At 44.8% G+C, this 15,487-nt stretch overlaps 1 protein-coding gene across 1 annotated transcript; it reads left to right on the top strand.

The window, feature by feature from the left end:
- On the top strand, positions 1-14,159 carry GARIN1B (golgi associated RAB2 interactor 1B). The gene is made up of 7 exons (XM_024130953.3): positions 1-249; positions 1,366-1,550; positions 2,522-2,774; positions 6,978-7,099; positions 9,987-10,024; positions 12,824-12,991; positions 14,068-14,159. Exons 1-7 carry the CDS (start codon positions 1-3, stop codon positions 14,079-14,081), a joined length of 1,029 nt encoding a protein of 342 aa, XP_023986721.1. The 3' UTR covers positions 14,082-14,159.
- Positions 14,160-15,487: the final 1,328 nt, after the last annotated feature.

The raw sequence follows: 15,487 nt of genomic DNA, 5'->3' as shown, positions 1-15,487 counted from the left end.
ATGTTGTCATCAGTTCCACATAGAAAGACTTGGAACAAATCGAAGAAGACAGTGAAAGTCACAAGATCCTATCCAACCTTCCCTTCCCTGAATGCCTGGGAAGAATTCAGGGGCCTCTTTCCTGTGGATAGGGAACCAAATCCTGGAGTGGGCCTGGGTGTGGAGGAGGGACTGCTCTGCCAGATGGTTCATTCTCCAGAATTCAGCCTGTTTCCTGAATCGGTGGTGTTTGAAAGCAACTTTGTCCAGGTACTCTTGGGCCGCTCAGAATGGCACTCCTTGATTCCTCTAAATCTGTTCCCACACGCGACAGAGTCTGTCCCTGGAACTGGAGTGGAGTGACAACTGAGACAAAGAGAGGAACCTAAGGCAAGGCTACCCCCATCTGACCCTGACTTTGCAGAGCTCCAGATAGGTTTTCTCCTGCAGTCACTCTGGGGAGAGAGGTCAAGTGTTGTCTGCTCTGAGTGGAGGATTTGGTAGCTTCCTCCCTCAATTTACTTCCTCCTCCAGGCTGTCGGCTCAAGGCAGATGAACAAAGAGGCAGTAAAATGAGCTGCCCTTTGAGGGTTCAGAACAGAAATGTTGGTGGCTGAAAGAATAGGAGCTGGACGCCCAGAGAGATCTGGGCTCAGAGCCCGGTCCACTGCTTTCTTATCAGGAGGTGTCATCAGGAAGGTGACCTGCACACCCTGAATCCCAGTTTCCTCTATTGTAAAAAGGGTGGGACTGACCTGGCTGTTCCATGAAACACAGGAGGCAAAGGCCTTAGCGCAACGGCACTCAGTGCATTTTTGTTTCCTTGTCTGGGCTCCCCTTAGGCCAGATGGAACCCAGAATAAACAGAACTTGGAAGTTACAGGGACCTGACAGTGCAGAAAAGGTGCAGGAGATAATAGGGTCCCTCAAGAAAGTGCCAAAGGACAGGTTTTTCAAAGAAAATCCAGGAAACAGTCTGGGGAGGATTCACAGAAGTGTGACACAAGTCAAGGAATTCTTGTGGACAATTGCTAATAGTAGGTAAAGTAAATACTGGTACAGTTGTTTAACCAATATAGGTTAAAACTGTGGTTCCCAACGAGCGATGATTTTGCCCCTGCCAGCAGGGGGCATTTGGCAATGTCTGAAGACATTTTGGGTTATCGCAATTTGTATGGGGGGAGGGTGGAGATTGCTCCTGGCATCTATTGGGCAGAGGCCATGGACGCTGCTAAACATCTTACAATGCACAGGACAGCTCCTCCCCCAAGCAAAGAATTATCCAGCCCAAAATGTGAATGGTGCTGAGTCTGAGAAACTCCCACCTGAAACATACTGCTGCTTCTGCCAGGGCTCAGACTGTGCCCTGGGGCTGCTGCTTTGCAGGTCAAAAAGGGCAGGAACTGGATAGACATCAACAAAGCCTCCAACACCACGGCCCTTGGGGTGACCTCCTCTGTGCCCTGCCTGCCTCTTCCCAACATCCCCTTCATGGCCAGCGTCAAATGGCACCATGGGCAGAGCCAGACATGGAACCAACCAACTACAGCCCCCAAGATCATCCTGAAGAGGTAAGCATCCTGAAGTGGGGCAAAGGGGGGCCATAAAGTGGACAGGAGTGAGGGCCAGTCTACATGCCCTCTTTCCTTCTCGCTGCATTCACTGCACTGAATTCTTAGGAAATCTCTCCACTTTGGGCCAAGGGGCAAGGAAGCCAGGCAGTCTGGCAGATGAAGCACTGGCTGGGAGATGCAGGTTCTAGTCCTTATGCAACTAACTAGACTCAAATAATTTTTGAGTCACAAGTTACTTGCCGCATTGCAGTCTTTCTACTGGTAAAGTGAGTGGAACGAAGTCTCACTTGGAGCTGTAGCATTATGCTTGTCGGGGATGAAACGGCCCTTTTAGATGTTTGAGCCTCTTCTGTAGGATATCTCAAGACTCTCTAGATATTCCCAGAAGTCCAAGCAAACCCTTCATTGCTCCATGTTGCTTCAGTGATAGACCTCTCCATTATGTTCTAGGTACACCTTATGGCAAGTACAGCCCAGACCCAGCTGACTAATACTAGATCCAAAGTCAGCTCCTTGAATCTTAGCTCCTTTGGGAAGAGTAATTGAGGCATTGAGGTCAATGAATGGACAAGCTGGACAGTGGGACCCAGCTCCTGTTGTGCTGTCAAGAAGGAAATTGAAAAGCCCTGTGATCCCAGTTACTCCCAGGCTGTCCCTCTCAAGCAGGATCCAGGGAACACCAGCATGAGAATCATGGCAGGATGGGTAGAGGTTAGAATGCAGATTCCAGGGGCTCACCCCAGACCTACTGAATCTGAATCTTTGGAGGTATCTTCAGGCGTCTGCATGTTAAACAAGCTCCCCAGGTGAATCTGATCTCCCCAAAGTTTGAGCACCACTGTGCTAAGCATTCTCTCTCCTACCCACCAAAGCCTCAGTTCTGAAGGAGACACTCCTCATTTTAATGAAGACAGGGTTGGATCAGAAGCAATGGGGTTGTCAACGTGTGTCTTCCCTCACGCCTTCAGGATTCTCCCTTTGAAGTTTGTGGAGCTCCAGGTATGTGACCGCTTTCACCGTATCCTGTGGTTGAGGACAGTCACGGAGAAGATCTACTACCTAAGGCTCCACCCTGACCATCCTGAGACTGTCTTCCACTTCTGGATCCGACTGGTTCAAATTCTGCAGAAGGGCCTGTCCATCACCACCAAAGACCCTAGGATTCTCATCACTCACTGCCTGGTACCCAAGAACAGCTGCAGTCCCTCAGGAGACTCACAGGTAAGTGGGCACCACTGGCTCCTCCAGCCAAGGTCAGAGCTGAGCTGTAGAGCTGTAGTGAGCTGATACGGGGCCACCCTGGGAAGCCTTACCTTAGGTCTTTTCTAACCAGCTTTACTGATTAAAATTCACCTGAGTGTACAGTTCAAATTTTTCAGTAAATGTATAGAGTTGTGCAGCCATCACCACAATCCAGTTTTAGAACATTTCTATCACCCTGAAAAATTCCCTCATGCCCATTTGCAGTCATTCCCTGTTCCTACTTTCTGCCCTAGGCAGCCATTGATCTGTCTTCAGTCTCTACTCATATTTCTGAAACATTTCATATAAATGGAATCCTATAATATATAGGCTTTCGTGTCTGGCTTCTTTCACTTAGCATAAAGTTTTTCAAGTTCATCCATATCATAGCATGGGGCCAACTCTAGGGTAGAGTCACAGATTATCAATAATTTATTCCTTTCAATTGCTGAATAGTATTCCATTGTATAGATATAGCATGTTTTATCTGTTCACCAGTTGATGGACATTTGGATTGTTTCCAGTTTGGGGCTATTATGAATAATGCTGTTGTGGACATTTGTGTACAAGTTTTTGTATAGATGTATGTTAGGATATGTTTTCATTTGTCATGGGTAGATTCCAAGGAATTGGAATTGCTGGGTCATATGGTAAGTTTATGTTTAAACCGGCAAACTGTTTTCCAAGGTGACAGTACCATTTTACATTCCCACCAGTAATGCATGAGGGTTTTAGTTTCTCTGCATCTTCACCAACAATGGTATTGTTGGGAATTCCCTGGCGGTTCAGTGGTTAGGACTCCGTTCACTGCTGAGGGCCTGGGTTCAATCCCTGGTCAGGGAACTAAAATCCCACAAGCCACACGGCCAAAAACAACAACAACAAAAACAAAACAATGGTATTATCTTTTTAATTAAAGTCATTCTAGTGGATGTGTTAAGTTTTTAATTAGGGTTTCCTGTCGAGCAACTTTACATGGGCTTATTAGTCATTTATATATCTTCTTGGTGAAATTTCTATTCAAATCTTTCTTGAAACTTTTTAAAAATATATTTATTTTATTTATTTATTTGGTTGTGCCAGGTCTTAGTTGAGGCAGGCCAGCTTCTTAGTTGTAACTCGCCTGCTCCTTAGTTGTGGCATGCAAACTGTTAGTTGTGGCATGCAAACTGTTAGTTGTGGCATGCATGTGGGCTCTAGTTCCCTGACCAGGGATCAAACCCAGGCCCCCTGCAGTGGAAGCGCAGAGACTTAACCACTAGACCACGAGGGAAGTCCCTTGCCTATTTTTAAATTGATTTTTTTCTTTTTATTGAGTTGTAAGAGTTCTTTGCATATTCCGGATACAAGTCCTTTATCAGATGTATGATTTGTAAATATTTTCTCCCAGTCCGTGAGTTGTCTTTTCATTTTCTTTTTTCCATGGCTCACGGGCCCAGCCGCTCCGCGGCATGCGGGATCCTCCCAGACCGGGGCGCGAACCCGGTTCCCCTGCATTGGCAGGCGGACGCGCAACCACTGCGCCACCAGGGAAGCCCTCGTCTTTTCATTTTCTTAATGATGTCTTTTGAAGAGGAAAAGTTTAAAATTTTACTTTATTTATTTATTTTTATTTTTGGCTGCATTGGGTCTTTGTTGCTGCGTGCAGGCTTTCTCTAGTTATGGCGAGCAGGGACCACTCTTCGTTGCAGTGCGCGGGCTTCTCATTGCAGTGGCTTCTCTTGTTGCAGAGCACGGGCTCTAGGCGCGCAGGCTTTAGTAGTTGCAGCGCGCGGGCTCTAGAGCATAGGCTCGGTAGTTGTGGCGCATGGGCTTAGTTGCTCCGCAGCATGTGGGATCTTCCCGGACCAGGGCTTGAACCCATGTCCCCTGCATTGGCAGGTGGATTTTTAACCACTGCACCACCAGGGAAGCCCAAAAGTTTAAAATTTTGATGAAATGCAGTTTATCAATTTTTTCTTTTATGGATCAGGCTTTTGGTGTCGTATCTAAAAACTCTTTGTTCAACCCAAAGTCACTAAGATGTTATCCTATATTTTCTTCTAGAAGTCTAGAAGACTTAGCTCTTACATTTAGGTCTCTGATCCATTTTGAATTAATATTTGTGTATGATGTGAGGTAGGGGTACTTTTTTAAGTACTTTTTTTTTTTTTTTTTTAGCATGTGGATATACAACTGTCCTAGTACCATTTGTTGAAAAGCCTATCCTTTCCACATTGAATTGTCTTGGCATCTTTGCCAAAAATCAATTGACCATAAATGAAAGGATCTATTTCTGGCTTCTCAATTCTGTTCCATTGATTCGTTTGCCTATTCTTGTGCCAATACCACAATGTCTTGATTAATGTAACTTTATAGTAAGTTTTGAAATTGGGTGTTGTAAATCTTCCAATTTTGCTCTTTTTCAAATTGTTTTGGCTATTCCAGATCCTTTGCATTTCCATGTAAATTTTAGCATCAACTTGTCGATTTCTACAAACAAAAAAAAGGCCTGCTGGAATTTTGATAAGGACATGTGGAATTTATATATCAATTTGGGGAAAATTGCCATCTTGACAATATTGAGTCTTTTAATACATGTATATCGAATGTCTTTCCATTTATGTCAATCTAATTTAATTTCCCTTAGCAATGTTTTGTAGCTTTCAGTTTACAAGTTCTACACTTCTTTTGTTCAATATATTCCTAAGTATTTGATTGTTGTTGATATTATTGTGAATGGAATTGTTTTCTTAATTTAATTTTTGCATCAGTCATTGAAAGTGTACAGGAATACAATTGGTTTTTGTGTATTAATCATGTTTATTAGTTGTAGTAGTTTTTGTGGATTCCTTGGGATTTTCTACATATGTGCATACATTCCTGTCATCTGTGAATAAAGACAGCTTAACTTCACTTCCAGTTTGGATCCATTTATTTGTTTATTGCCTTATTGCATTAGTTAGAACCTTCAGTACAATGTTTAACAGAAGTAGCAAAAGTAGACATCCTTGCCTTGTTCCTGGTATTAGGGGAAAAACATCCCGTCTTTTATTAAGTATAATGTTAACCATGGGATTTTTGTAGATGCCTTTTATAAGGTTCAGGAAATTCCCTTCTATTCCTTGTTTCTTGAGAATTTTTATCATGAATGGGTATTAGATTTTGCCAGATGCTTTTTCTCCATCTGCTGAGATGATCACATATTTTGTCCTTTATTCTATTAATAGAGTATATTACATTAATTGACTTTTAGATGTTAAACCAGCCTTGTGTTCCTGCAATAAATTCCATTTGGTTACGGTGTGTATGATCCTTTTTATATATTACTGGATTTGGTTCACTAGCATTTTGTTAAGGAGTTTTGCATCTATGTTCATTAGAGATATTGGTCTGTAGTTTTCTTGTGATAGCCTGGCTTTGGTATCAGGGTAATACTCACCTTATTGAGTAATTTGGGAAGTGTTCCCTCCTCCTCTATTTTTGAGTTTGTGAAGATTGGTGTTACTACTTCTTTAAATATTTGATAGAATTCAGGGAAGCCACCTGGGCCTTTTTGCCCCAGGCCTTACGGTGTAATGAACAGAAGCCTGACTTGAGTTACAACACAAAATCCATGAAGGTCCAGATTTTTATCTGTTTTCTTCACTTAGATTCCCCAGTGCCTGGCACACAGTTGATATTCAATAAATACTGAATGAGTATAAGCAGCTTGCACAGCTGGGGCATCTGGGGGGTATCACAGGCAACAGGAAAAAAGGCAGTTTTACTCTGGCATAAAAAGTAGCTCAACGTAGGATATTTCTTAGAGAAATGAATTTGAAAAACATTAAATTCCTACAATAAACATTTAATCCCCTTCCATTTAAATATAAAAACAAGTAGCATAAGCTTTATTAAAGTTTATATTAATAGGCTACTCAATAACATATTAAGGTATGTTAATAAGAATAGCTTATCTACTAAATTATGTTTAAAGTTTTCAGAGACAATGTTATTCTTGGGACACCAAAGGATATTTATAACAGTACGGGGGTATAAACAAACAGATATGGCCTCAGAATTGCCTCTCTGTGCAGTTGGTGTGGCTCTGTCTGATAGGACAGATGAGTTCTAACCTTTAGGGTCTGGACCATGATATTAGGAAAATGCAGAGACGCTGAGAACTTAACCACCTGGTTTTGCTTTTTTTCCTCCATCTAGTTAGTGCAGAAGAAACTCCAAGCCTCCCAGCCCAGCGAGAGCGTCACGCAGCTGATGGCCAAGGGGGAGAGTGAGGCCCTCTCTCAGATCTTTGCCGACTTGCACCAGCACAGCCAGTTCAGGTACATGACTCAAATCCAGCCAGCATGACGTCCCCAGATGGTCTGCGCTGGGAGATCCAGAAACCAAGTTATCTTGGTTAATGGGCACAGGGAGGTGCATGAAGTATTGCCCCTCAGTATCCAGTCTGTATTCTTGACTCAGGGCAACCTTTTCCTGGTCTCTTTGCCTAATTCTCCTTTTCCACAAGCATCGTGGGCTTGACCCCAGAGGAGGAATTTTATAAAAAAATGAAAAGTAGCTTCTTCAATATTAAGAATAAATTAGTAACACAGGTGGAAAAGTAAAACCTAATTTCTAAACTAGTTTCTAGTCCTACAGAAAAGTAATCAATACATTGTTTAAAATGTCATCATCGGGCTTCTCTGGTGGCGCAGTGGTTGAGAGTCCACCTGCCGATGCAGGGGAAACGGGTTCGTGCCCCGGTCCGGGAAGATTCCACGTGCCGCGGAGCGGCGGTCCGGGAAGATTCCACGTGCCGCGGAGCGGCTGGGCCCATGAGCCATGGCCGCTGAGCCTGCGCGTCCGGAGCCTGTGCTCCGCAACGGGAGGGGCCACAACAGTGAGAGGCCCGCATACCGCCAAAAAAAAAAAAAAAAATGTCATCATCTATCACTGGGTTCCTTTACCTACTTACCTGGCCTCTGCTTGAACTTTATGGAGCTTCTATGGTCACTTTTTTTTCTTTTAATGTTTTCTGGAAAGCTCCCTCATGCAGGCCTGTCTTCTCCATGCCTGAGGAAATGTTCTTACGTGTACAGATGACTTAGGGTTGCGTCTTAAGACTGGTTGGTATGAGAGAGACAGAGGTCCAGAGCACTTAGACCACAGGGCACCATGGCCAGAGAGCAAAGATGAAATGGGAACCGGAGTCCTAGTGAACTTGATTTGTGGTGTCAAAGAAAAGGAAGAACAGAAAAAAATTAGTAAATGGCACCAGAAGAGAAAAACGATGTGTCGGAGAGAAGGAGATTTTTGTCATAACAGGGACCAGCAACTCAGAGACAGAATTTAAAAAAAGAAAGTTTTCTTTGTGAATGCCAGTAATAAACTAAAAACCAGGGGAGCTCAGAGGATGCAATCTCTCATAATGGGTAAGAGCTCACACAACCCTGGGCCCAAGTCACCACTCTGACTATGAGCCCTTGGGGGCATATTGCTTAACTCTGCTGGGCCTCAGTTTTTACACCTATAAAGTAGAAATTGCGGTACTGCCAACCTCGAGCAGATAGTGTCAGGATTAAATGAGATCACATGCATCAAGTGCTTGGCCCATCCTCAGCAAATTTACAGGAGGATGTAATAAACTCTCAATTAACATTAACTTGTAGGGAACTCCCTGGCGGTCCTGTGGTTAGGACTCTGCGCTCTCACTGCCGAGGGCTCGGGTTCAATCCCTGGTCAGGGAACTGAGATCCCGCAAGCTGCGAGGCGTGGCCAAAAAAAAAAAAAGTAGCTTGTATCATTGATTCTAACTTGAGCTGGAAGTAGAAAAACTATTAACACAAGAAAAAGACTTGTTAGTTGCCTGCCCTTAAAGAATTTATACTGGGGTTGTCACTCTGTATATCATACAGAGATCTGTAATGAAGGAAGATGTAAGATGGTAAGATGTCACATTGCTGAGCTGGAGAGCCCTGGACTCTAATGGAGGAAGATATTTGATATCTAATAGCAAGATATTTTGACTGTCTCAGAATGTTAACTTACAGATTTTCTTTATTACTCTGGGAAGGACGGCTTCTGTTTATACCTCACTGGCCACAATTCAGTCACATGGCCACACCCAGCTGCAAAGGAGGCTGGGAAATGCAGCCTCCATTCCACATAGCCACGGGCCCAACACAAAATTAGATGTTCTGTCCCGGAGGGAGGAGGGAAAAGGGCATGCTGGGCACCTACTGGCAGTCTCTGGCACAGACAGCTTTTAATATCTCCAGGAGGTCAGAGGAGTCAAAGACCTGAAGGAGAAACATGCACAAGCCAGATAAAGGGTGGAGAAAGCTGCTGTGCAGGGTAAGGGAACAAATGAGGCTTCGCCCTGAGGAAGAAGCTTGGTGAGTGCAGAGAAAGGGAAGGAAGGCCAGTAGGGAAGTGGGGATGGTGGTAGGACGACATAGTAGAAGTGGGCAGGGACCAAGCCAGGCAGGGGCTGGGAAGCCATGCGAATGGATTTCGACTTTAAGTGTAATGGGAGCCTTAGCAGCATTTTAAACGGGGAAGTGGCATGATCCCATTTACATTTTAAAAAGGTCACGCTGGCTGTTGCAGTGACAGTGATTTGAAGAGAGGGAGGCTAGGTGTAGAGAGACCAGCCAGGGAGCTATGGCAACCAAGTCTGGGCTGTCATGTACAAGGCGGATCAGAGGGATGTGAGAATCAGGGAACATTGAATTTTTGTTTCCTTATCTCAATAATTGCTTTGTACAGACATTTAGTTTCTTCTCTTTAATTTTTCAGCATGGAGCCCTGAGTGATCATTTTTCTCCTCATTTAGGCAGGTTCTAGTCTAGTTGCAGTTATAGCAGTTTTTCCACGTTGGCAGCAACATGCAACATACAGCAAATAAAATAAATGGCCAAGACGCAGGACCAAACAGATGGAGTCACACCCACTCCACCTCAGCAAAATCAGCAGCCTGGGTTCTGCTGCCCAAACTCCACCCCATCCCGCCTCCCCCTTCCCTATTTTTTCTTCTGGTACTTTAATATGCGTCACACCCACCCAATATAGTCACAGCTGGCCTTTTTCACATTTATATCTGCCTCTAAAGCTTTTGTTGCATCAGGAAAAATATAACTAGAAACAAGATTTTAAATGGGAGTTTCATGCCCTATTCTTTTCCTTTTGACTTCCATTTCCTTGATCCTGAAATGGCTGGAGTTCCAGGAGCAGCAGAAAAACAGAGAAAAAAAAGGACAGTCCAGGTAACGGAGGGCACAGGGCCCCTTGTCTCGGAGAATTTTCTGCTCTGCAGATATAGGAGTAAGATTGCCTCTAGTACCCCATCCCAACTTTCCTGGTGCTGTCAGGGTTGCCATCATCCTCCTGTTACCTTAGATTGAGTTCCTCCGGGATCTTTGGCCACCATAGTCAATTTGGCATCAAATCCTATTAATTCCTTTCTTTCAAATGTTTCTTATATTCTTTACTTCATTTCTGCTCCCACAGATCGCACCCTAGTCCACTTTATCATCTCTTGCCTGGACCACGGCAGCAATCTTCTGCTAGTTCATTCATTCATTTATTCATTCAAAAGCATGCACTGAACACTTGGGAAGTGCCAAACACTGTTGAAGGCTTTGGAATCACAGTGAAGGCTTTGGAATCACACAGCACCCGCTTCAAGGGGTTTATAATTTTTGGAGTCAGATGGGTAAATCCCCAAATTACATAACCTCTCCTTCCAGGCAACATTCAAAGCTCAAGCCTGGGATGCCACAGGAGCACAAAGGCAGGCCTCCCTCACTCCTCCCGGGAAGCTGTCCCAGAAGGCCTGGGGTCTGAGCTGAGTCAGAGAGGATGAGTACAAGTGGGCTGGCCAAGGCAGATGAGGCGGGGTTTCTGGGAAGAGACGCAGAGTCTGTGTGAGACAGCATGACCCATTCTGGAAACAGCAGCCCTGTTCCCTATTTATTTCCGGGTTCTAGTTTACCCGAGATCCACTCATTTTGGTATGGATGATCCTGCATGGACTTTCCCCTCGTACCCATCTCACCTGATCACTGTCCCCTCCTCAAATGGGAGCCCTCTGACTCCTCCTGTTCAACAGCCCAAATCTTCTGCTCTGGTCAAACCTCAGCAACCCTTCCCCATGCCTTAGTCATCCCCCTCTCCTCCCTTCTTCCTGACGTCACCCTAAATCCTACCTAACCTTTCAGGTCCACTCACAACACCTTCCTGCCCAGACAAATCTCTCCTTGCTCATAACCTCTCTTACACAACGTACTATCCCTAATTGTTTCATAAGCTTAAGTCTTGTTTCTTCAACCGATACTAAATTTTTCTGGTGCCTCTGAATTTCTACAGTGGCAAGCGCAGGGCTGGGAACACAATAGGAGCTCAATAAATATTTGTGCACCACACCACTAAGAAATTATTCCTCCAAATTGGCTCAGGAAGCAGCCAGAATATCATGTTATATTTAGAGATTTAGAGGAATGTGTAGATCCCAGGGGAGCTGTGCCAACTTTTATCCAAACCAGGGGTTGCAACTCAAACATCTGCAGGGGGTAGAGAGGAGTAAAGAGTCTAAGTGTCATAGATATAAGAAATGGCTGGCTTTTCTCTCAACTCTATCATTGGTAAAACAACAGCTGGGCTGACACCTGGTTTCAGCAATGAGGAGACAATAGGGAGTGGTGGGGACAGTGGCATGAAAAAGTGAACGTTTCAATTAAAGCTTCAACTAATTGTTGCCACGCTGCAACACAGGCCTGGGGTTGCCAGATACTCTGATTTTTCAAGAAAAAACAAAAATCTGAATTTTTATATCACATACCACCCCCCACTTCATAAAATACTAAAGTACAGTACAGGCCAACACTTAGTGGGCAAACAAAAGGTTTCCGTAGACCAAAGTGAGCCTGGAGGCTGCCAGTTCACAACCCCTGTTCTATGTGGTAAATAGAGCTGATTGCTGGCCCACCTTTTCTCCAAGTCTAGAAGTGCTTTCTTATATTATGTGACTGCTAATACAATGGTGATTCATTAATGTTTTTCCACAGACAGTCAGACACAGACACAGACACAGACACACACACACACACACACACACACACACATACACATACACTCAAAACATACCACATGAGATTAGAGTTAAAGAAGACAGAAATAGAGAATATTTCAAACTTATCTCTAGGACTTGAGAGAACAGCTAGAATTTCAGACTCATAGGACATCTGTCTCATGGGAACTGTTGTTCCCAAGATGCCCCTAGGCTGATTTCAATTAATCATCCTGGGGTGTCCTCAGGACCCTGCTCTTTCCTTGGAGCTGAAGGAACCCCTCTTTTCTCTTTGGGCCAGGTAGTGCCCGCGTCCCCAAGCTTACCTGTGTAGTTGAATCTTTCAACTACCTATCAGTGGGTGGTGTGACCTAACACAGTGCTTCCCAAACTTTCACGTGCAAATGATCCCCTGAGGATCTTGTTACTATGCAGATCCTGATTCAGTGGGTCTGGGCTGACCTGAGACTGCATTCTTCACATGCTCTAGGTGATGCCAAGGCTGCTAGGCTACAAGCCACCCTTTGAGTAGCTGAAACCAAGTGGACCAGGAACAGGCTCTGGCTTCAGGCCATCTGGGTTCAAGGCCATTGCCAGTTCAGCTAGCTGAATCTCCTCGGGAAATTCACTTGGTTAACCTCTCCAAGCCACGTTGGTTGCCTCCTTTTACTGGTACTGCCTTGTTCACATGATGTAGTGGTAAAAACACGGGCTCTGTTGCCTCATTATCTGGCTTTGAATTCTGGCCTTGCCTCCTCATTTTGTGACCACGGGTAAGTGACTTAACCTTGCTGGGCCTCAGAATCCTTATGCATCAAATGGGGACTATGGCAGCACTGACCTCTCAGGGGTTGTTGTGGGTATTAAAAGAGCATTAACGCCTATAACTGTTTGGAACAGTGCCTGGCCCATAATAAGCACCTCGCAAATGTTGGCTGGACTCTGTGAGAGTGCTCTGTGAATTAAAGTACACAAATGCATTCCCTTTTTGACCTAGAAAAAAACCGTCCCAGTGAAGACTCCATCCCTTGCACCCGTGACCTCAGTTGGAGGGAGTCGTTCACCTATGGAGAGTGGGAAAGAGAGAACCCCTCTGGGCCGCAGCCCCTCTCGCTCCTCAGCACTCTGGCAGCCTCCACCGGGCCCCAGTGGGCACCACTCATAGGTACGGTGATGGGATTAATCCAGATGCCTTCCTGGGACAGGCCTGGAATTCTACCTCAGGTCTGGGTTCAGGTCCTAGGGTCCTGGGGATGATTCCAGGAGGCTGTGGGGTGGGAGTGGGGGGCCTCTTTCTTTCTTTTTTTTTTTTTAAATTATTATTTTATTTTAAAATAAATTTATTTATTTATTTATTTTTGTCTACGTTGGGTCTTAGTTGCTGCGCACGGGCCTTCTCTAGTTGCGGCGAGCAGGGGCTCCTCTTTGTTGTGGTGCGTGGGTTTCTCATTGCGGTAGCTTCTCTCGTTGTGGACCACGGGCTCTAGGTGCTCAGGCTTCAGTAGTTGTGGCGCACCGACTTCAGTAGTTGTGGCGCACGGGCTTAGTTGCTCCGCGGCATGTGGGATCGTCCCGGACCAGGGCCCGAACCCATGTCCCCTGCATTGGCAGGCGGATTCTTAACCACTGCACCACCAGGGAAGCCCTCAGCCCTCTTTCTTCTTGCCCTGTTCTTCTTTACCTCCAACCGGCCTGAGTGAAACCCTAAGTATGGCACCTCCAGAGCCACCAGAGGCCCCTGGGAGTTCCTGCAAGTGGCTCTGAAGGGACAGAGACTAGCAGGACGCTGTCGTCACTAGAGCTGCCTTCTCCCTGCAGTGTGGGAGGCATGAGGGTCTGCCTCTGCAGCGGGGAGGGGGGAGCTCCTTTCCCTTCCCTGAGCTCCCTGGGAGCCCCAACCTTCCACTGAGGAGAGTGGGAAGGAGCTAGGGGCCCTAGCTGGGGCCCAGCCCTTATCTTCCCAAGCTCCAAGCCTCATCCATCCATCCATGTATTCATTTAACAATTATTCATTAAGTACTTCCTTTGTGCCTCTGTCTGACCAGAGAGAGATCCTTAAAGAAGGTAGAAGTGGTTATATGTTTTCCAGAGTAAAATATTATCAATAAACCACTAACTCTTACAAGTTACCTGTTATTAATAGTTGACAATTTTAAAAATTAACAGAAGTATCTAGGTGCCCACAGAAGAGCTTTTAAGGCATTATATCTTATTGAAAGTTTTTCTCTCCTACACCTACAGGAAGTTCTATTTGAGCCACACTTTCACACTGGAGAGAATCTACGCAGCCCTCGCCAACGCCACTCTGCACATTCAGCTTTCTGAGGGACTCTATCTGGATGGAGGGGAGGAGAAAGCTGTAACTAAGGAAAAACTAGAATAATCTCACGCTGACAACATAGCCTTTCCCTGAAGAACCACTTGGGAGCATGGCTCCTGGATGAGAAGCGTTATTCCAGCATCATTCCAGTCCATAACTTCATGTCCTCACCACACCTCACCTCCGTTCCAGCACAAGAAGACGTGCTCTCAGAAGGACCAGGACCAAGAGTTGGAGAGAAGGAAGGAAAGAGAACCAGGACCAGAGGAGAGGTGGAAGAGAACAAAACGGGGGTGAAGAGGAATGTGGAGGGTGGAAATCAGAGAAGAGGGAAGATGCAGAAAAGTGGTGACAGAAAGAAACAGAAGAGAGGACAAAAGAAGTACACCTCTGAGAGAGGCCTCACCGAGCTTCTATATTTATCTAGTTTAAAACTTGAAAGTGAGGCCATATACCAAAAGAGATATGTGTTTTCTTCTCCGCTCAGATTCCTCTGGATAAGGATGAGGAGACAGAAATGAATTCCAGCCAAAGGCTTCTCCTTAAATGTCCCCTTTTGCCAGTTTCTCTTGTTAGTCCCTCTTTTCTGATTCAAGCTTTAGACCTTCTTCCTTAGTGCATTCCCTAACTTGAACTTGCTAGCCTGGCCCTGCTGTTCCAGATGGCGGTTTGGGTTTGAGACTGCAGAAAGGTTCCTGCAGGAGGTTGTAAGACAAGGTCTGTGAAGTAGGCGGAGTTTCTCTTTTGTGTTCAAACTTTCAAAGTTTACTGTTGTCTCAGCCCTACAAACACTGGCTCACTTTCTTTTGCATATGACACCCCCTTGAAATGTTGACATATCTTTTTAGTGCTTATTAGAGATTCCAAAGAGAAGAGACACAGGCTCAAAGCACAGGTAAATCAGAGGTTCCAAGCTTGAAGTATAGGTAAAATTAGGGGTTCACAAATTATAGATCAAGAGAGTCACTAAGGAGCGTCTGCCACATGGCCCATGGACTGGCCTCTATTTAAAATGTACAATATTTCACATTCAATAAAAACCAGACTATGAGTATTTCAGAAAAGCTACCCAACCTTCTAATTGGAAAGCTTTTTTGGATGTCTTGTTTTGATTTAGGATACCCCAGGAGGGTCTTTTTCTTCACTGAAGTGGTTTTTTTTTTGGGGGGGGCAGTGACAAAATAACTTTTTTTTTAAACTTTTTATTTTATATTGGAGTACAGTTGATTAACAATGTTGTGATAATTTCAGGTGATTCAGTTATACATATACATGTATCTATTATTTTTCAAATTCTTTTCCCATTTAGGCTGTTACATAATATTGAGCAGAGTTCCCTGT

This window comes from Physeter macrocephalus, chromosome 5, assembly GCF_002837175.3.
Source record: "Physeter macrocephalus isolate SW-GA chromosome 5, ASM283717v5, whole genome shotgun sequence".
In the NCBI taxonomy this organism is placed as follows: domain Eukaryota; kingdom Metazoa; phylum Chordata; class Mammalia; order Artiodactyla; family Physeteridae; genus Physeter; species Physeter macrocephalus.
The sequence above is the reverse complement of the archived record's forward strand: the minus strand, read 5'-3'. Positions and strand labels throughout refer to the sequence as shown.